The sequence below is a fragment of the Clarias gariepinus genome, chromosome 7, assembly GCF_024256425.1.
Source record: "Clarias gariepinus isolate MV-2021 ecotype Netherlands chromosome 7, CGAR_prim_01v2, whole genome shotgun sequence".
Taxonomy (NCBI): Eukaryota; Metazoa; Chordata; class Actinopteri; order Siluriformes; family Clariidae; genus Clarias; species Clarias gariepinus.
In genome coordinates this window covers 14,061,718-14,083,195 of record NC_071106.1, presented here as the reverse complement: position 1 = coordinate 14,083,195, position 21,478 = coordinate 14,061,718, and the positions used below count along the sequence as shown (strand labels likewise).

The 21,478-nt window shown below is 39.2% G+C and overlaps 1 protein-coding gene across 2 annotated transcripts in view; it reads right to left on the bottom strand.

The window, feature by feature from the left end:
• nup205 (nucleoporin 205) overlaps positions 1-21,076 on the bottom strand; it is a 37,859-nt gene extending 16,783 nt beyond the window's left edge. For both annotated transcript variants that reach the window (XM_053500351.1, XM_053500352.1), the window contains exons 1-26: positions 21,010-21,076; positions 18,736-18,878; positions 18,082-18,253; positions 17,850-17,994; positions 17,586-17,745; positions 17,237-17,465; positions 16,951-17,115; positions 13,584-13,759; positions 13,367-13,483; positions 13,152-13,289; positions 12,882-13,032; positions 11,206-11,414; positions 9,400-9,582; positions 9,240-9,290; positions 7,773-7,982; positions 7,444-7,681; positions 7,149-7,338; positions 6,006-6,126; positions 5,768-5,849; positions 5,501-5,665; positions 5,280-5,404; positions 4,934-5,048; positions 4,700-4,849; positions 1,621-1,692; positions 1,369-1,526; positions 1,154-1,234 (exon numbers count right to left, since the gene is read on the bottom strand). In XM_053500351.1, coding sequence (XP_053356326.1) covers positions 1,154-1,234; positions 1,369-1,526; positions 1,621-1,692; positions 4,700-4,849; positions 4,934-5,048; positions 5,280-5,404; positions 5,501-5,665; positions 5,768-5,849; positions 6,006-6,126; positions 7,149-7,338; positions 7,444-7,681; positions 7,773-7,982; positions 9,240-9,290; positions 9,400-9,582; positions 11,206-11,414; positions 12,882-13,032; positions 13,152-13,289; positions 13,367-13,483; positions 13,584-13,759; positions 16,951-17,115; positions 17,237-17,465; positions 17,586-17,745; positions 17,850-17,994; positions 18,082-18,253; positions 18,736-18,878; positions 21,010-21,037 — 3,774 coding nt within the window. In that variant the 5' untranslated portion in view covers positions 21,038-21,076. The remainder of the gene's footprint in view (positions 1-1,153; positions 1,235-1,368; positions 1,527-1,620; positions 1,693-4,699; positions 4,850-4,933; positions 5,049-5,279; positions 5,405-5,500; positions 5,666-5,767; positions 5,850-6,005; positions 6,127-7,148; positions 7,339-7,443; positions 7,682-7,772; positions 7,983-9,239; positions 9,291-9,399; positions 9,583-11,205; positions 11,415-12,881; positions 13,033-13,151; positions 13,290-13,366; positions 13,484-13,583; positions 13,760-16,950; positions 17,116-17,236; positions 17,466-17,585; positions 17,746-17,849; positions 17,995-18,081; positions 18,254-18,735; positions 18,879-21,009) is intronic.
• Between the last annotated feature and the right edge of the window lie 402 nt (positions 21,077-21,478).

The following is a 21,478-nucleotide window of genomic DNA, read 5'->3' as shown; positions in this document are numbered from 1 at the left end:
TTGTGTTGTTTTTTTTTTTTTTTTTTGTTGTTGTTGTGGTTGTTTTGCTTTTTTTTGTTTGAATATATTGTCAAAATTGCTAGAGATGATCTTTCGGAATGCAGCAATTTCTTTGTTTACGGGAATTAAGAAAGTTATGCAAGATTGTACAACGCTGTATTTCAAATGTTCAAAATAAAAAATAATGGAGAAAAAAAAAAAAAAAAAAAAAATTTTAATTAGAATAACTTACTAAAATGTTTAACCTATCCGAATCTCACATTTTTAGATATTATTTGCAAGTAACACACTTCAATCAAATTTCCTTGAGGCTCCTGATGCAAATATTAAAAATGATTTTCTCTGTATCAATGCCTAATATCCACTATTTATAATGAGTTAATGAGTCCTCAATTTGAAAGACCTCAATTTGACAGTCAGATGAAACATGGAATTTAATTCTTAAGCTTGTCAATTCAACCTCCTTATGGGCCCGCACCTCTTTAAGGATTTACACAGAGCTCATTTCTCCAAAGTTTAGCTGTCTCATTTCTACCCACACGTTGATCCTCGCTTTGAATATTTGTAAAAGTGGAGAGGCGTCTCATATTCATATGTACTGGACATTCCCAAATTTGGAAAAATTCTGGAGGGATGTTTTTCTAACCCTGTCTTACATATTGAAATACAATCTTGAACCAGACCCTTTGATTGCTCTTTTTGTCATCACTGGAGAGAAAGATAAGCGTCTAACTCGATTATTGTCCTTCATGACACTCCTGGACAGGCATTCTCTTTTATTTAAGTGGAAAGATGTCACCTCACCCACCCACTCACGCCCAGTGGCTCAGATATTATGTCCTGTTTGTCCCTGAAGAAGATCCATTACTCAAGCTGTGATTTAGACTTAAAATTTCAACATATGTGGGGACCCTTCCTTTGCTTTTTTCATATACATCTATAGTTTAATCTCCTTTGTATTTGATTGGTTGGTTGTTGTTTTGGGGGGGGGGGGCTTGGGTTCTTTTTCTCTCTTCCCTTTTTCCCCCCTCCTCTTTTTGCACACAAAACCCAGACCTCATATGGGGTTTATAAAGTGTAAATTGAAACATTACATGATTAGTTATATTCCTGTTTAAAATCAATAAAAATATTGTTGAAAGGGAACACTTACTTCCATCAGCAGAGGCCGTTGCCCGATAGCAGCCATCCCCTGCAGAGCGTTGATTTCTGCAACCAAGACTCTATGCAGCAGCTGACACAAAAAAATGTTTTAAATAAATAAATCGGGATTTAAACACATACAAGCTGTTTCGTTTTCTGTGTTCAGTACAAGGGAACACCAGCATACAAACAGAAAGCACGCACAGCAACCTCGCTAACACAGACCTTGACGTTGCAGCCGGTCTGTCCTTGCTCGTTGACGTGTTCACAGTTGGAGATGACCTGCTCGATCTGTGTGCGCTCAAAAAAGTCCAGCTGCAGCTGCTCAGGCGCCTCCTGACTGAAGTTTATAGCATCCAAAACACTCAGCAGCTTCCTGCGCACTGAAGATTAAAGGACATTGTTATTATTTATGCTTAGACACCTAAAACTGAAGGTTGAAGACTGTTTATGCAGTAGGCTGAGGATTCAACACACCTTTAGAGACGGTGTCAAAATGCAGGAAGCCACTAACAGATCTGCCTTCATCCTCCATACCTATCTCTCCATCTGTAATAATAAATAAATAAATACATAAATCTTTTGCAGTAGTCTGCAGCAAGCTTGAGAATCTCCATGAATGTTACAAGCAAGGCAGTGCACACACACACACACACACACACACACTTGCATTACGTATATCACGGTAAATCAACACACTATTAATAGTGTGTATGTTACAGATGACAACAGAATAATATTGTTCACGTATTCATGTCAGTACTGTATATACTGTATTACCACCTCAGCACGACGGCTTAGTGGTAGTACGGTCTCCCTGCACCTCCTGTGTCCGGGTTCCATTCCCACATCTCTGTGCATGGAGTCTGTCCCGGGATAAATGTCCCTTATCCTATTTTCATTTAGTCAAGTTTTAGTCGACTAAAAGTGTGGACATTTTAGTCCAATTTTAGTCTAGTATTTTCGTTTAGTTTTGGTCAATAAAAATGTAACATTTTAGTAATAAGATTATTATCAATTAACCCTACGGTCAATCTAGTCTAGCCAAAACCCATTTTTTTAAGGTTTTTCACAAAATAATTATCTTAACATTTTAAAATGTATGTTTTTATTCAATGTTTTCATCTAATTATATTTCTTTTTAACCGTCACAACTGCTACATGTCCATGTTTTTTTTTTTAACTACAAAACGATAGGAGCAGTATGGACAGTGTTTTGAAAGTTATTATATATATATATATATATATATATATATATATATACACACACACACACACACACACATACATACACACACACATACATACAGTGAAACCTCAGATTACGAGTAACACGGTTTACGAGTGTTTCGCAAGACGAGCAAAGATTTTTTACAAATTTTGACTTTTGTCTTGGTTTACGAGCACCGAGTATCATGCTTCACGCATGCGCTTCTTGTTTTGACCTCAAGCGTCATGTGATCACAAATCTCTTGCGCTGCGGAATCGTCTCCCCTGCTGGGTCTTAGTGCTCGTCTGTTAGTGGTATAATCAACATCCGTGTACGAGTGTACTGTTTACTATAACACTGTGACCCCATGTGTGTGTAAAACATATTTTATTTTGTGTTCAGAAGCACATGTGTGCGTGCGAGTAAAGCTTAAGAAATTCTCAATACAGAGGTTAAAAATCTATTTTTTTCTCATTGCGGTGTGTGTGCGCGCGCGAGCGTAATTTGACACTGTGTGAACCCCGACAAACACACAGAAATTAAGAAGAGAGACACACTCTGCTCTCTGAAGAAACTCTGTCGCAAATCTTTTCAGAGGTAAGGTGCTGGTTCATTTGTTTGTTTTACTTTAAAGCAATGATTCTGGTAGTCTGCGCTTACACGAGTGTCTTTAGCGATGTTTATTGCTAATTTTCAGATAAAACAGTGTAGCGGGAGAGAGACATTGATTTATGGCTGCTGTTTACGAAAGTGTAGTCCAGTGCGGGAGATGAATTGTGGGTAATGCAGTCCGGTGTGTGTGAACACGAATGCAAGATGTAAGCTAGGATATAGAGCCTGAGTTTTAGTTGGATTTAAGTGCATGATCCGAAAGTTTGTACTATAACCTGACAATGCAGAAAATAAAAGAACGGGCATCGACCAGTTTGTCCATCTCATCATTACACGAGCATGAATTAACAGGCTGTTACGCTGTCGCGAGCAACATTAAAATAAAGCGGAGAAGCTTTAATAATTTAGAAGAGAACAGTCTTTTCATTAGTGTGTGTGTGTGTGTGTGTGTGTGTGTGTGTGTGTGTTTAAACAAGTGGAGAAAGTTTTAATGTGTAAGATGAGAAGGGGGAGTCAGGAGGGGCTGAAAACAAGAGTCTCCACTCACTCTAGCCTCACACACACACACAGCCCCAAAAGGAAACACTTATCTGCCCGGATTTATTTTTTACTTTTTTGAAAGGTAAAGTGCAGGTTAATTTGTTTTATTTTTACTTTATATTTTGTATTAATTATTTTTATGTATTTATTTTTTGGGCTGTAGAACGAATAATTTAAGTTTCCATTACTTCTTATGGGAAAATTTTTTTAAAAAGTGTTTTGGAATACGAGCCGAATTATGCTTGTAATCTGAGGTTCCACTGTGTGTGTGTGTGTGTGTGTGTATATATATATATATATATATATATATATACACACACATGAATTTACACACTTGGACCTATTAGATTAATGATTTTGGCATCAGTTTAACTATAAAGTAAAATACATCACAACATAATGATGTGGTAAAATGATTACCACAGAGAGGCTGTAAAACTGGGTAATTTTTATGGTATACACCTTGATGCGTCTCTTTATTGTGTGCCCACACTGTTTCCCCACAAATATCACTAAACATCTGCTTTTTTTTCTCCGGTTCAATATAAAGAAAATGTATGATGCGCCGAAGCTCTCAATGCACACAGTTTGTGTGCGTGTTTGATTTAAGCTGTATACAGCGCCTCATAAAAATGGGCCTAAATATCACCCATTCTCTTTGGCTCAAGTAATACTGCGCAGAGTTAAATATGACTGGGCGTATCAGTAGGAGTTTGCGCGCGCAGTGACTCAGGAAACAGAATCGGTCTCCTCCCACAGTCCAAAGACATGCAGGTTAGGCTAACTGGTGTTCCCAAATTGCCCGTAGTGTGTAAATGAGTTGGTCAGAGTGTGTGCCCTGCAATGGATTGGCATGCTGTTCAGATGCACCCAGCTCAACCCTGTATAGAGGATTAAGTGATACAGCCGATTAGTGTGTGAGTGAGTGTATTACCACCAGTAGTAGTAGTAGTAGTAGTATGTATTTGCCTTGCATGTGCATGTAGTGTTTGTTTGACTGCCTATACTCAAAACTTTACTGCTTCAGTCCATCTTTGTATGTTTCACTCACCCAAGACAAAGACCAAGACAAATTATTTCACTTGTAAGTTTCAAAGCAATCATCTAACACTTCTTAATTCTAAAAAGGCATCATAGTTTTGAACTAATTCTACTACTGTACGTATGTGTGTTTAACCTCTACTCATGTAATACCTGCATGCTGCATGTGTGGCTGGTCGTCTAAGAGAAGATTGAGCAGCCTTTGAGTGTGTGAGCGCTGACGGTTCAGTGAGGTCACTCTGAGCTCTATAGCCGCAGTCTTCATCAGCCAGGACATCTGGTTGAGCGCGGCAATCTCGTTCCCTGTTACATTAGAAAGTAAGTTAGACAGAGGAAACATTTGATAAGTAAAAGAGTCGAGAGTTACTAGTGACTAGAGGCAAGAACCTGCTATGGCGAAGGGCAAGTGCTTCAGGTGAGAGTACAGGAAATCCTGACTGGTCCTCAGGTAGCGCATAGTCGGCCCAGAGGTGTCTGCGCATGCACACAGCTGGTAAATGACCTTGAGGGCACAGAGCATGTTCACTTTAGTACACTGCATCTACAACCATGTTGACACAACTGCAGGACATCAGTTAACTTCCTTTTTTGAACAATTGCTTTGTTATAAACCTCTGGCTTTCTTACAAAAAAACATTTTGTAATCTTTTTTCACATCCTGTTTCATTCAGATTATACAGTGTTGTAGCACTCTGAGTTTAATAAATGCTCATTACAGATAAACATAGGATACCTGATAGCAGAGTTCTGCCAAGTGTGGGGCTTGCTGGGTAAGTACAGGTCCAGAACGTCTCTCACTGCCTCGCTGCAACAAACTCAGTATTGCATGCAGGCAACTACGTGGACAACCAAGAACTCCTAATGCAAACCAGGAAAAAAAAATGCAAAACTTATTATCCTACATTTTATTACATTTTAAAATGAACAATGAATATCTACAGTGAATAAACTGACCTGGGTCTTGTAAGTTAGTTGACGAGACGGGTTTCTTGACCTCGTATCCTAACAGATAAAGGCCCAAGTTGGGACCGTTTAGCTCCAGAGACGTAATCAGCAAGTTCAGGATGTGGATCTGAGTCTCATGGCGGATTCTGGCCACACGCTTCTCAGGATCGGAGTCTGATTCACAAAAAAAAAAAAAAAAAGCATGGCAGAGATCCACAGTTAGTTCCCTATATACAAATTCTATGAACATTTAGGACATTTTTAAATTAAACCCACCATCTGTCTTTTCCACACCTTCCTGCGCCTCATCATTGTCCAGGCACTCCACAAATCCAGCCATCAGTTTCTCACTTATTGCCTGTAAGCAAAACATTAAAAAAACAGCTTTAAGAGTAGACTCGCAACACAACACTGACATGAATGAGCAAATAAGCAATTTGATTTTGCTATTAAATAAAAATATAATCAAATATATAGAGCAGTGAGTAGAGGTGCAGTGGTGCAGGTCTCTCACATGGTCATGGGTGAAGTCTCCAACCAGTCTGGCCTGGATGTTGGCGTAACGTGCAATATGTCTCAGGATCTTAGCGCTTAGGAATGCAGCATCAGGGTTGGAGCTGCTGTGGTACAGATACCTGTGGTTTAAAGCGACAGTTAGATTAAGGTTATCCAAGCAATTTACATCTGAAATATTCACAGAATTAGATACTAATTGGAATAATGCATTTCATGAGATGCACCAATGGAGATCATCAGGGCTTGCTGCTTTTTAATACTTTCTACATATCACTACTATCACTTTTACTACCGACTGAGTGAGTGAGTTGCACAGTACTATTTCTTCGTTGACATATCAGAGTTTGTTGAGTAGGTTTGGTTCCCTTTGATTAGAGAGGGTTAGGGGCTAACAAAATATTCTGGGAAATATTATTTAGTACGGAATATAGAAATATCAGAGAGAAATATTAACATTACTCAAGATAGAGTAAACCTTAAATTTGCGAGTCACTTGGTCTGCGAGTGTCTTGCAAGACGAGCAAAATTCTTTAAAATAAATACATTTTAACTTGATAAACGAGCAAGGTCTTGAAATACGAGTAGTACATATACACTCTGTCTGCTGAGCGTCACATGACCACAACTAAGCCAAAAAAAGAGTGTCATTAAATAGGTTGCTTGTTAAAGAGTCCAGTTGGCTGACAGAGACTCTGTCAGAAAGCAGTGATTCTGTTTGTGAGAGTGGGAAAGTCATCCTACACAGTAGCCACGCCTCCTTCTTCTCCTCTCGTCTTACATTTATTATTGCACAATTATTTTCAAAGGTAAAGTGCAGGTTAATTTGTTTTATTTTTACTTTATATTTTATATTATATAAATATTTTTGGGTTGTGGAACAAATCATCTCGGTTTTTTCCTATTTCTTATGGGGGAAATTCACTTTGATATACAAGTGTTTTAAAATACAAGCATGTTTCCGGAAGGAATTATGCTCGCAATCCAGGGTTTAACTGTACTTTTTTTTTTAAAGTTTTTATTTTTTTTCCTACATTATTTATTACTATGTCATCAGTAACATTTTTTACCTTGTGCCTTAATTTCGTAGTACTTGTACAATGACTATAAAGGAATCTGAAGTGTGATGAGAGACGGCACACACCTGGCGATGTTAATGATGTGGTCAGCGCGTCTGCTTTGAGCATTGACCCCCTGCAATAACTGCTCTAGTGGAGAAACCAGAATTGAGGCCTGGCTCTCTCTAAGCAGATCCATGAACAGCACCTCCTTCTGCAGTGCCAGATCCAGCAGACTCAAACAGTGCAGCACTGCTGACTCCAACTGCTTCTTCCCTACACCATCACCAACATCATCATGACCATGACTATTTTTCCACACAACCAAAACAGCAAATCCAATAAATAACGTAAAGGACTGATTATTTGTGATAAACTGACCGGGAAAGGGGGCGTAGGTATCGAGCTGACGAACTCCCTCTTCCAGGAGGCTGAGGCAGAGGGATAAGGCAGGAGAGTCATTCAGCAGGTGGAACATAATGTCGTATCCTGGAGGCTTATTGGCTGGAACCTGCTCTCCCTGCAGCTCCACCGTCTCCTGCAGGAAGTCAGCTGGCTGAGGTTCGTAGTCCCGTAGGAGCTTGTGAAACACCTCCAATACAGCCTCTGCTACCTCCCACTGAAACAGAAACCATGAAAGGAACTTGATGAGGTAAAACAAGAAGAAGTTGGGGTGATGTGGTGTGATGGTCCAGCTCGGTTTACAGTACCTTCTCGGCTGGGCGACGATAAGCTCGTGTTGGAAAAGGGAGGAAAACCGAGTCCCTCAAAAAGGTGAGGTAGGGCTGGAATCCCGGTGCACGCAGCCCCGCTCCAAGGTTAACAGGAAGTGCACTCTCCACCAAAGTGCTGATCAAATGACAAAAGGCCCGGGTCAGAGGGTACTCCTCACAACTTGACTCAATTTCATTCAACTCCATCTGCAGAGAAAAAAAACACTATCTGGTTAGATTATTTTTAATTATTTTGAATTTATTAATTTAAATTTATGGGATTTAAAAGTAAAGGTGTAATACTTTATATTAAAAAATATTTCCTCTCAATCACATTCATGATTAAAGTTTTGGATGGGCCACAACAGATTTTCAGATTTTAAACTGGACCACAACATCCAAGTTTTTTTTTCTGTAGTGTTTCATACATGTATACTATTTTGCCAAAAGTATTCGCTCTAGGGCTGCAACTAACGATTCTTTTAATAATCGATTAATCTGTTGATTATTTTTCGATTAATCGAATAAAGCCCAAAAAAACCACAAGGAAAGCATTTATCTCCAACCCTTTATTCAAAAACAGAACTTAAATCTTTAGAAAGTGCACAATCATGTTGCTACTTGAGCTGTTATAATAATAATCAAATAAAATAAAAATGGACTAACACAAAAAACAGACATGTATGCTTTACATCTGCCAAATATATACAGTGGAACCTTGTATTACGAGCATAATTCGTTCCGGAAGTGGGCTCGTATTCCAAAACACTCGAAAACCAAATTAAAAAAAACACACTAACGGAACCACTGCTGTAAAGTAAAAATAAACAACGAATCGATTATAAAATTCGTTGCCAACGCTTTTAGTAATCGATTTTATCGATTCGTTGTTGCAGCTCTAATTCGCTCCTTTGCCTTGAGTAACATCCAACTCCTAATCCATAGGGTTTAATATGATGCTGGTCCACCCTTTGCAGCTATAACAGCTTCAAATCTTCTGTTAAGGCTTTCCACAAGGTTTAGGAGTGTGTGTTTATGGGAATTTTTGACCATCCTTCTAGTAGCGCATTTGTGAGATCAGACACTGATCATGAGTGAGGACAGGACAGATCAGGTCAGGACAGATCAGGTCAGAACTCGGTGCAAGCTCTAACATCCAAACTCGCTCATTCATGTCCTTGCCTTGTACACTGGTGTTAATATCCATTAATTTTACTCGGACTAAATATATATGGCACATTATTCAACTTGTGCCACTACTTTATGATAAGTAATTTATTATAGTAATAAATAAGTAATAAATTAAACTTTACTTGAAACTATTACAATGACAATGTGTGTCATCTTTAGTGTTGTATGAATTGTAACCTTTGTAAAACAAGGTATAATGTTACTCTATAGTCTGCTAATCAGTTGGATATGCCAAATCATTGACTTTATAACCAAATGGCGGTGTCAGCTCACCTCTATGCCAGCAGCTTGTCTTTGTCCAGGAGCTTTAACTGTCTGGAGGATCTGACAAAAAAATAAAAATTTACAGGATTTTGATGCATTTTGAACAAATTAAACAATCAAGGCTTTTTTAAAACTACAGAAGTGACCCAAAATGTGTGGGAACACTTACCTGTGTGTACTCCAGAGACTGCCAGAGGGAGGCAGCAATTTCTGGAGACTTGGCGAAGGCAGCGAGTGCGTGCAGGAGCTGGGCTTTTAGCGCTGGCTGCACGCTGCACTGAAGTAATCCCAGCATTACCACCACGGGAGTCCACTGGGGGTGCTCACACAGAGCTAGACGCGCATTCTCACACTGACACACAACAACACAAACAAACAACAAAATTGGCCTTGTGTGTACATTCAGAGTATACATTCCTGCACGCACGCCGCTGAATTTATTTTTATCAACAATCTTTTTTGCTTTTAAATACAGTTTGTCCATCTGTCAAGCTTTCGTATTACCCCCTTATTTTTAGGCTAAGCTGCGCGCCACGAATGCAGTCCTCCGTGTTTAATCTGAAGATAAGTCTTCAGCACTTCAACATCTCAGTGTAACGAGCACTGTTGATTGTTGAACCTTTTTCCTGATATCGTTCCAATACTGGTTCGGGAGAATCCCAGAAAAGTGTAAGCATCAGTTTTCCAACTGATGGTTAACATTTGAACTTTTTTTCTCGCTCTGCTACTGAGGACGTTTCTGTTCCATACTCTGCCGTTAACTCTCAGGCTCGTAGTGATTAATCCGTCCATGTCTCGTCTCCAGTATTGATTCTCTTTAAGAAACTTTCACGTTCGTTAGAGTATTGTTGCAAATTTTATTTGCAGATATCCAAACGCTTTTTTTTTATCTTCTGCGAGTTGTTTCAGCATCAGGTACACCACAAAAAGAACAATCACTGCAGCTGCTCGTCTTTCATGCAAATCACAAGTGGGGCATCTATTTTTGCTTCCACTGCAGTTACAAATGTACCGATGCAACACGTTCACACTTGCACACAGAAGTGACTGGAGAGGACGCAGCCCTGAACTGATACGTAGCGCTTATAATACGGTGCAGCGTACAAGAAGTTTTCTGATGAAGATGGTTCTCCAGAATGGTTCAGTAGTCCTTGGCAGTGATGCGCCCATCTAGCACAAGTACTGGGTCCAGGGACTGGGATGATATTGCGGCCCAATCCATTACTGATCCACCCCCATGCTTCACTCTGGGCGTGCAACAGTCTGGGAGGTACGCTTCTTTGGGCTTCTCCACACCGTAACTCTCCCAAATGTGGAAAAGACAGTGAAGGTGGACTCATCAAAGAACAGTACATGTTTTACATTGTCCACAGCCCAAGATTTTTGCAGCGTTCACCATTGAAACCGACGTCTGGCATTGGCACAAGTAACCAAAAATTTGGCTTTAGCAGCCCGGCCATGTACTGTTCGTTGACCCTGTGGAGCTAGTGGAAAAAGGAGAGTTGAGATGCACATTTAATTCTGCAGTGAGTTGGGCAGCTGTGGTTTTATGTTGTTTTTTTTGGATACAATCTGGGTTAGCACCTGGACATCGTTTTTAGACAGCTTCCTCTTGCGTCCACAGTTACTCTTGTTAGATGTGGTTCGTCCTTCTTGGTGGTATGCTGACATTACACCCTGGATAACGTCGCTCCTGATACATCACAAAGACTTGCTGTCTTGGTCACAGATGCGCCAGCGAGACACGCACCAGGAACTTGTTCTCTTTTGAACTCTGATATGTCACCCATAATGTTGTGTGCATTACAATATTTTAAGCAAAACTGTGCTGTTACTCAAGGCAGGTCAAATTTAGCCATGAGACCTCCAACACTAAATTGGCCAGTGTTTTAGTTTCAATTTCCAACCCCTGTATACATATGGTCATTGAAGTCATGGTTAGACTTATTTGTGTGAGAGTCTATGTATGTGTTACCCAAGTAATAATAGTGGTGAGCAGTTGGAGGAAAGCAGTCAGGCCGTCCAGCTCCCTCTGAGTGATGCCTCTGATAGGTGGATGGCGATACTGGGTGAAATCTGCACTGGGAACGTCTCGTCTCAGGTTCTCATGATATAGCATGAGCGAATGGAACAGGTGCTCCCACGAGACTGGGCATCCTGACACACCACTCTGCAGTTTCTCTCCTGAGGAAAACACACACTCGCAGGTTACTTCTGACGAGCCAGCAGGAAGCATTACATCAATTACAATCACATTTATTGATTATAATCCAAAATGGCTGAAAAGTCACAGATACACATTTTATACGCTAAAGTAAACATTCTATGCAACATTTCTGTATAATCCTGTATCCCATTTTTTCAAGTCTCTTCAGTTCATCGCACTGTAGATGTCCAGTTCAATGATTTTTAAGCACAAAAGCACAAAACTCACACAGTCACAGTTTGGACCAAAACCAATTTTTTTTTTAAATGGATAAAAAATAAACAACAGTACAATGCTTTGTAGAAAACTGTACAGCAGTTGTGTGGTTATTGGCATTAATAATAAGTGCTGTTAAATTCTTGCCTCTGATTGGTCTGTATGTGTTGATTAATTTTCTATAACAGTATTTCTTTAACGCTAGCTCCGACTACAAGGCAAACCACAGGTTCATATAGTACCAGCATAGAGACAAAAAAATGTCTGCTTGGGCAACGAACTTTTAATGTTTTAAGAATGAGCTAAAATGACTAAGAGAAATTAAAAATAAGATAAGTATTTAAGATAAATAAAAACTGTTACGACTGGAGATAACTGTAAATGTTCTTGGCATTAGGAAAAATCATACCACCGCATGTTTGATCATTTTCCTGGACAGGAGGATCCTGATAATTGTCTTTAACAAAAACAAGCCGGGGGGGATATCAACAACTTGTGGAAATGTTGAATAATTCAACTAAATGTTTGTTTAATCAATAAATAATAAATAAATTCAGGAGAATATATGCATGGTTGTAAAGAAAGAAATATAGTACAAGACAGACCAGTTTTCAGATGGAAACATAAAACCTAATGTACGCTCCTGGGATTTGCATAAAACTAGAAAGAAGCGAGTGTGACAAAGTTACCAGAAGAACTCATTCTCCAGTAAGCTCAGTAAAACCTAACAACTGTTTTCTTATAAAACTGCACAAATCTGTGTCTAAAACTCCTGATTTTAAGCAATAATTAAATTTTCACTCCAAATATTAACTGTTTATTTTATTGCTCTTTATAAAAGTTTCTTTTATGAAGAAATGTTTTCAAAAGCATCTTTTGCTAATGCCATATTTTTGCATGTGCCAAAGACTTTTACACAGTACTATAAGTAAACAGCTGTTAGGTTTTACTGAGCTTGCTGGAGAATAGACGTTGTCACACTCGCTCCAAGTTTTGGTGGTGTTATTGTTATGCCTTGTTATTGTTAATTGTTTTAGGGTGACTTTTTATTGTCCAGGGACTAAAGATGAAAATTTTGGCTAATTCTGGTACATTTACAGCTACTGTATGTGAATTATCGTACAGCGTTGCAGTCAAACAAACTAACAAATAAATAAACTTATACCGAGCGAATCCTTCAGGCACCCTGATGAGGATTCAGAATCTTTCATGCACACTATGAACTTTACCGTGTGGTGGGCCGTTGGACTTGAGCAGGCTGAAGCAGTAGTGGGAACACTGAGGCCCGCTGGCAAGCCCCCTCAACATCCGCAGGTAGGGGATATACAGAGTGGGAGGCAGCAGGTCCCCCATCTGACGTACGAACTTGGAGAGAACCACCTGCGCAACACACACATATGTGAGTCACACATTTTGCTCAAAACTACACCTCTCACTATAATTTCACAAGTACAACAGACTGATTAGAGCGCTTGCTAAATGGACACACACACACACACCTGTTTGTGAGGAGGCCTCTGTGTGGCCATTCCCAGAAACGATCCTGCAATTGACGTGTGCTGCAGGGACTCTGATGGACACCAGAACTCCACACCAAGCTCCAACCCAAATGACTCCTTACTGTAGAACTCACCAATCTAACAAAACACACACACTTTGTTATTCAGCAAGCATGACACATCACACAGAGCAAACACAACACCGTTCATCATACCAGGATCATGAGGTGCTCCAGGTCTTTCCGTAGAGACGACGGAGGCTCGCTGCCCATCTGCATTGCCATGTGGATCAGTCGAGCATCTTCATCAGCACGGTTACGCAACTGCTTCACCTAAACACAGCCGTTTCACATCTTATCTCTATTTATACATGATTTGTGTGTGTCTGTGTGTGTGTTAATTATGGTATAAATCTTACTCTCTTGTGCATACCTTCATGGGCATGAGCGCTAGGAAGTCAGTGATAAGTGCATGAAGTCGCCGAGTGTAGAACTCCTCCTGGCAGAAAGCTTCACTTGCCAGGACGCCCTCCGTCAGAAAGAGGAAGACTCCTCCCAAAACTGCCTGATCAGCCAGTGCCTCATCTGCCTCGGTGAACTCTACAAGTGCTGAGGAGGTAACAGGAACATAATCATTACCATTAAGGAGATGTATTAACAGTTGGGTTTAAGATGAGGGTGAAAAAAATGTAATAAACTCAGTCATGTATCATGATTCATTTGTTGAAAAAAATCGTGTATCGCTACACTGTTCCTCTATAACAGGTATTCAACTAAAATTCAACAAGGTCCATATCTCCCCAAGCAGAGGTCCAGAACATCATTATTTCTAATCTGCATAATTACTTTTATTGTGATATACAGTGGCAGAGAAAAGTTTTTGGACATTGTTAAAATTTACACAATCGCAAATATTATCATGAAATATTTGCAGAAAACTTTTCTTTAGGCTTGTTTTTTATTTTATTTAGTTTTTGTTGACTTTGATACCGACAGTTTTAAAAAACACCTGACATTCTAAAACTTTTAAAAATTTAGTTTGGTTATTTTCTCTTGTAAACAAAAAGCTATCAATTGCATTTGTTTCTCCGTCTGATGAAACTACACCTTTGGAAACACAAAAAGATTTTTCTGCAACTATTTAATTCGTGATAAGATTGTGTAACATTTTAAACAATCTTTCCACTCCTGTATTAACAAGCAGTCTGGTAGTTGTAGTGGCATTTACATGTCATCAACAGATGGTTCTGAAATTACTTAAGAAAGTACAAAGAATTTCAACAATATTTTTTGACGCTTAACAGTGACCTAAATACTTATATTGTCCTTTTCCTTTGAAACAAGAGCGCTGCATTAAAAAAAAATAGATCATGATTAATTTTATAAAGTTAAAATAAAGTGTAGCAGCCACTTCAGTTTACCCTCTCTTAAACTGTTTCAAATCTTCTTTTAATTATATATACAGTATGTCTGTATTTCTCCACCTGACTCCTGCTAACTCGTCTCTCCTTGTATCACTCTGTCACTTGCCTCTTTCTAACATGTCTGTAGTGTTTTTGGCATCTAGAATGCACAGATTTGTAGGGCTGCAACAACGAAACGATAAAATTGATTTAATTCGACTACTAATAGAGTTTGCAATGAATTTCATAATCGATTCGTTGTATCGCGCGACGCAAAGACATTTGAATATTTAAAAAAAAAAGTTGAGCGTGGAGCGGAGTGAACACACTCGGGATCGCGCACTGGTGCTAGCAGAGTTCGGCACCTCAGACAGGGCGGATAAAAAATTATAAAAATACGAGTGGAGGGAGAGGAAAGATACATGGCGGAGGTTGCTGGGTCTTAGTGCGCGTCTCTCACTGGTATAATCAACATCCGTGCACGCGTTTACTGTTTACTGTAACACTGTGACCGCGTGTGTGTGTGTGTGTGTAAAACATATTATATTTTCAGTTTGTTTGTGTACAGCGCGCATGTAAAGCGAAAGCAAGAGACATTAAAAATCCATTTTCTCTCTTTGCTCAGGGCTTAGGCTGCTCTTTGCCCGCTGTATGTGCGTGTTTGTCATTGGACACCGTGCCGCACACACACACAGACCCAATGGGTTGCTTTTGGGAGCTCAGTAAATTCCTGCATGGTATCTTGACGGCCTGCCATCTGTGCAATGAGACTGGTCATGAAGTCTAGTCTTTCTGTTCCAACATGACTGCGCATCAGTGTACAAAGCAAGGACATGAATGAGCGAGTTTGGGTGGTAGAGCTTGCACCGAGTCCTGACCTGATCTGTTCTGACCTGTGAGATCAGTGTCTGATCTCATAAATGCGCTACTTGAAGGATGGTCAAAAATTCCCATAAACACACTCCTAAACCTTGTGGAAAGCCTTCACAGAAGAGTTGAAGCTGTTATAGCTGCAAAGGGTGGACCAGCATCATATTAAACCCTATGGATTGGGAATTGGATGTAACTCAAGGCAAAGGAGCGAATTAGAGCTGCAACAACGAATCGATAAAATCGATTAATAAAAGCGTTGTGCGTGTCATTGGACACCATGCCTCAGACACACAAACCCCTTCTACTTTCACCTTCACAGACAATATTTCTCTCAGCCTTGCACAGAAACACTGCTCTATCGCGATTCTTTTCAAAGGTAAAGTGCAGGTAACATTGTTTTATTTTTACTTTACAGCAGTTATTCCGTTAGTGTTTTTTTAAATTTTATTTGGTTTTCGAGTGTTTTAGATCACGAGCGCTTCCGGAACGAATTATGCTCGTAATCCAAGGTTCCACTGTATATATTTGGCAAATGTAAAGCATACATGTGTATGTTTTTCGTGTTAGTCCATTTTTATTTTATTATTATTATAACAGCTCAAGGAGCAACATGTTTGTGCACGTTCTAAAGATTTTAGTTCTGTTTTTAAATAAAGGGTTGGAAATGAATGCTTTTCTTGCTTTTTTGGTTTTATATGATTAATTAAAAAATTAATCAACAGATTAATTGATTATTAAAATAATCATTTGTTACAAACCCTACAGATTTGATTGGTTGTGTAGCATCATGTGAGCTGGCTTTTCTCGCAATTAACTGGTCTGTGAGTTTCCAGGCCCACTAAACCAGTACCGTAAAGATGGGAATAGAAGCACCTGATGAAAATGAAGCACCTCATTAAATTATTGATTGTAGGTCCGGACATGGCCCGGGGTCCACCTGTTATTGACCCTTACTTTATAATCTTACAGGTGGCACACGGAATTATATAGTTATGGTTGTTTATGTGACAAATAAAATTTTGAACTTGAAATTTGAACTTGAATATTCGTAATTAATCCGTCATATTTGGTAAAATATTTACCAAATTGCAACACAAATATTATCTGCAGCTATCGTATTGTGATAATATTGTATCGGCTGGTCCCTGATGATTCTTATTCATATAAAAAAAGTCTTCAGGTGATTATATATATATATATATACAAAATTTTGCATCACTTTTTTTTTATATTAAATGATCACAAATGAATTGTTTTCTTAAAAGTTTAAATATACTAGATTTTTTTTAAATATTTAATACACATTAAGAATTTGTTTGTTATTTAAACAGCAGTTAAAAATTTTATGATTAAATTGTATCTTTACAGTAAATTGCATAAGCAATTAAATTACTTTTTACTCAGCCTAATTTGTTAAGCTTATATTTGATATTTAACAAAAAAAAAAAAGGCAAGACATCACCGGTTTTGCACCCACTGCTTGTTAATGTGCTGCGAAAATGATTGTGAAATGTCCTTACACACCTGCACCCTGAGGGAGCTGTGAGAGCGCTCGGAGTGAAAGTGCCCACGCCAACCTCACCAGCGCATGTAACCCCGGCAGCTTCCATGTCCCGTCCTCCACCACCCGATTGTGCACCGCAAACACATAATGCTTGTCTGTCACAAGTGGGAGGGCCTGGAGCAAGTCTAACACACACAGAAAAAAAGGGCTTTTGCAAAACATGTGCAAACTTCACACATCGTAAAGTAGAAAGTCTCTAGTCGAGTCATAATTTCACTATCAAAGAAGATGTGTTGCGTGTTATACCATCTCTGTCTTCCGTGCCTTGCTCCAGAAAACTGACGTCGAAGCAGTAGAGCAATGCCATGACCAACGCGAGGTTCACGCTGTCCAGGGAGCCGTCAGCTTCCGCAGTCACTGTCTCTAGATGGCTGATAAGAGCGACTGTGTTGTCCTTACTAAGGGACGACTGGCATGTCCACGCAAACAGACACTCAGCCAGAGATTGCCGGCACTCCTTGATGAGATCAGACACCTGCAAAAGACAAAGATGTTAGATGATGTCAAAGAAGATTTTTATTTATTTTTTTGTAAAAATGGATCAAGAGCAAAAATAAATAAATAAAAATAGAAAGAAAATCATTAACGTTCTTACCTCTTTCCTGTGTTTCTCATTGCCAAGACCACGCTCTTTCTGCAGCTTCTCAAACTCCCGTGTCGGGCTGATTTCCGACACCAGGTTTAGAATTTGCTTAGTCAAGCCCTGGTTCATTAGCTCATCTGTGAAGCGTGTGGTAAGATTGACCAAATCCGAACTACGAGAGAGATTTAGGAAGTCCAGAGACATATCGTCAAGTCAAAACAAGGAAAAACATCTGGGTTAAAAAACATTTTTTATTTTTTTTAAAAGGCACTGCACCTAAGCTCAAGAGTGAACGTCTTGCCATGACGTGACTGGATGAGTGATCGGAGAGAGTTGGCCATGCAGCGTTTTCCATCCCAGTACAGAAGAACAGCCACCAGGCCCCTCGTCAGTCCAGGAAAATGAGGCTGCTGGTGCTCTCCTTTAAAAAAAATTTTTTTTTTGGAACTTCAATGACATGTGTGTGTGTGTGTGTGTGTATGTGTGAGAAAGAAGTAAGAGATTTTACCAGCAAGGAGAAGCTCTAATGCAGCAAGCTCTCCCAGGTCGAAAAGGTCACTCAGGATAAAGGCCTCTGTGAGAAGCTGCTCAGGGAGAAGTCGTGCACCTTGTTGACCTTGAATAGCAATCCCCTCTGTGCTGGCTTTCCTCACTTTATCTCTCTGCTCTGCACTCTTTGGCTATTTAAAAACACAGACATTACTAATGAGAAATGAACTTGTTATAATTCCACCACATTTGCATTTGTTTCTCCATAAAAACCATTATGATTGCATTAACACCACACCATTCATTCACCATGTTCATTTAGAAATAAATTGAAATGCTGAATTTTAATATCTAAAACTGTTGCAAAATAATCAGTGTCAGGGTGGTGTGATGCCCCACAGTTGATATTTTTATAATAATAAACAACCTGTTTTATTCTACTTATGCCAAAGCAATTATTTATTCATGAGACATCTTAAATCTTCATTTAACTCATTAAGGTTGAGGCAAGTTAATTTCCATTATCGCACTTTATAGCGACTATAAACAACCAAAGCTTCTTTGTTTTTCCTCATTTCCATTCCATCCTTTTTTACTTTACCTATACCTCACAGACTTAACCAGTATCATTCTTCTCGATTGAAACGGTCAGGAATATTTCTGTAGTACTCACTGGGTTTTTGAAAAGGGACAGAAATAAGGGCTTATGTTTCTTTAACTGCACATCCAGAAGATGGACGCTTTCAGACTGTCTCCTCCACACGGCTCCTTCCACGGTTTCCCATAACTCTTTCAGAGGGCCCCACAGACTGGCTCCTTCAAAAACAAATACATGACTTATTAACACTTTGTGAAATCACAAATATCAAGTGATGACAAGGACTCGGGTATCACAGTGTGATGCTCGAAGTCAATTCATGTCCTGTGTTTATGGTATAAGTGTTCTCAGAGTAAATAAATCACACTGACATATATGATGGATAGATCACATTAGAAAACTTCAGTGTGGTGACAAAGCCACAGCATCATCCCCAACAAAGCATTTTTAGATAAGGTCTAAACGCGTGGCACAAAACGTATGTTACATTTGGTTATAGAGAGCCTGTATAAGAGAACACCCAACAAATACTTGCCTGGTGCTCAGTTCCCTTTTGGTCATCACCTGACTTTATTTAATTGCCACATAATGAGTCTAGACCTGACCAAGTAAAACAAGCCCAATAATTTGATCCCTTTTGAAATAGTGACCTTTTTTTGCGGGGTAGTGCATGTATAATATTCAAGGTGGTATCAAAAACTTTTGAGATTAGCTCTGTTTTGTTTTTTTTTTTTTTCGTTGTAAGCGCTCCCGCAGATTCCCTAAAATCTGGCAGTCCCAAAACCTTGCTTCATCTCAGGGACATGAAGGATGCGTCCACAGCACGCTGATAGAGTTCTTGGCAGACTCTGACGCAATGTTGCTTTTGCTCCTGGGTCAGCAGCTTGGGGACAAACTTGGCAGCAACGTGGCGCACGTTCAAATCACTGTAACATTGTGAACTGTTCTCCAACAATCATCATGCACAAGTTCCTGAATGGTTTTGACATCTTTAGGGGCTGAGCTTGTTGAAGATCTTCCAGTGATGTTCTTCCACTCTTGAAGCATACGTGCCACTCACACCACCTCAAACGAGTCATTATAGCACCGCTGTAAAACTTGCCAAGTTATGTGAAACATCTCTGAGGCAGATTTGTCCAGTTTCACACAGAATTTTACATTCACTCTTTGTTCTAACTTGCTGTCCATGATGAAATACCAGACGTGGTACAGAACACACATAGTCAGAATAGTACCAAATGCACAGCTCCTGATGTACACAGGACGATGTCTTTTGGCACAATGACAATGACAAAGGTCGGTGCTCCCTGTGACTGTGTGTGCAGCCTTGTGCTGCCATCTGTTGGCGTCTTACAAAACTAGTCTTGAAACATTTCGATACCACCTTGTAGTTTGTTATTTTAGAAAGAGATATAAATGTGACAGGAGCACAGTGATATACAAGAGGTTTTGTATGGGTCCAGTAACAGGTTTGTTCAGGAATGGCCCACGGTTCCTTTACCATTAGAAGAACGTTAGGGGTTACACCAAGGAATTTAAGTTTTGGGAAGTAAGAAAAAAAAAAGGGAGTTTTATTATTGCTAAATTGAAGTTATATTAGGAAAATGTCCTTTGAAACAATGTGCGAAAAATGCAAAAACTTTATCTTTCTGCAACAAAACTTTCCAAGAATATCAAACAAAGTCTAAACACCATCTGCTCTCAGGTTTAATGAATCAATAACAAACATGTTTCCAGAATGTTCTAGAAGTCAGTGCTTGATAGCATCTTATCTTATACTTAAACATGCATTGTTTAAAGTCTACATTTTAACTCAAACAGTAAATTAATAATAAAATGTATCATATTAATGAATCTTGCAGTGGCAGGTTTCACCAGTGACTCTAAGACTGGTCTCTCGGGCTGTGTCCCAAACCACACACTGCCTCAGCAACAGCATGCCTGTGTCTGTCTGTGTGTGTGTGTGTGTGTGTGTGTGGAAGTTTACCAATTCACTTATTTTACCAAACAAGCATAGCCATTATAAACTACACTTGTGCACTGTAACACTAACACACACACACACACACACACTTCTAAGTCATCAGTAGCTACCTATCTTACAATCATTCCGTCTCTTCACCTGAACACTAACACACTTTATAAACTCTGTCCTCCCGCTAACAATCCAGCGACTCGCTCCCTCATGCTAATGCTAATCACAACTTAGCATGGAATGAACATGAGTCTTTTTCGGCATCAAGTCTAAACCGTTCGGTTAAACAAAAGTCAAATGCGTTTTATTTTAGGCAGTTTTAATAACAATTATAATGAGAAGTTAAACGCTAAAACACGTTTTTAGCCGGTTACCTGAATTTACCGCCATCTGCGCTGCCATGTCTGATTCGAGCCGAAGCCTCCTGAGGTGTCCGAGTTACTGCCGGAGTAAAACAGCGTTCCGTTCAGTTTCGGTTTAATTAATGTGTGGATTCTCATATTTTATTCATTTATTTATTTATAAGTTACAAAATTCTATCTTTTAATTAATAATATTTGCTTAGAAATTGGTTCCGCTTTAACATTTTCTTCAGGCAATCAACATAACTATCAAAATCCACTGGCTATGAGCAAATTCAATGAAGAACATTTTTGCAATTTCATTTTAAAATAATGTATTTATTTATTATTATTATTATTATTATTATTATTATTATAAACTCCACATTACTTACTTTTGGACAGTCTTTATTTAAACCTGAGGCACTTTGTGTGTGTGTGTGTGTGTGTGTGTGTGTGTGTGTGAAAAGTTACAGAAGGGGGCACAGTGGTGTAGTGGGTA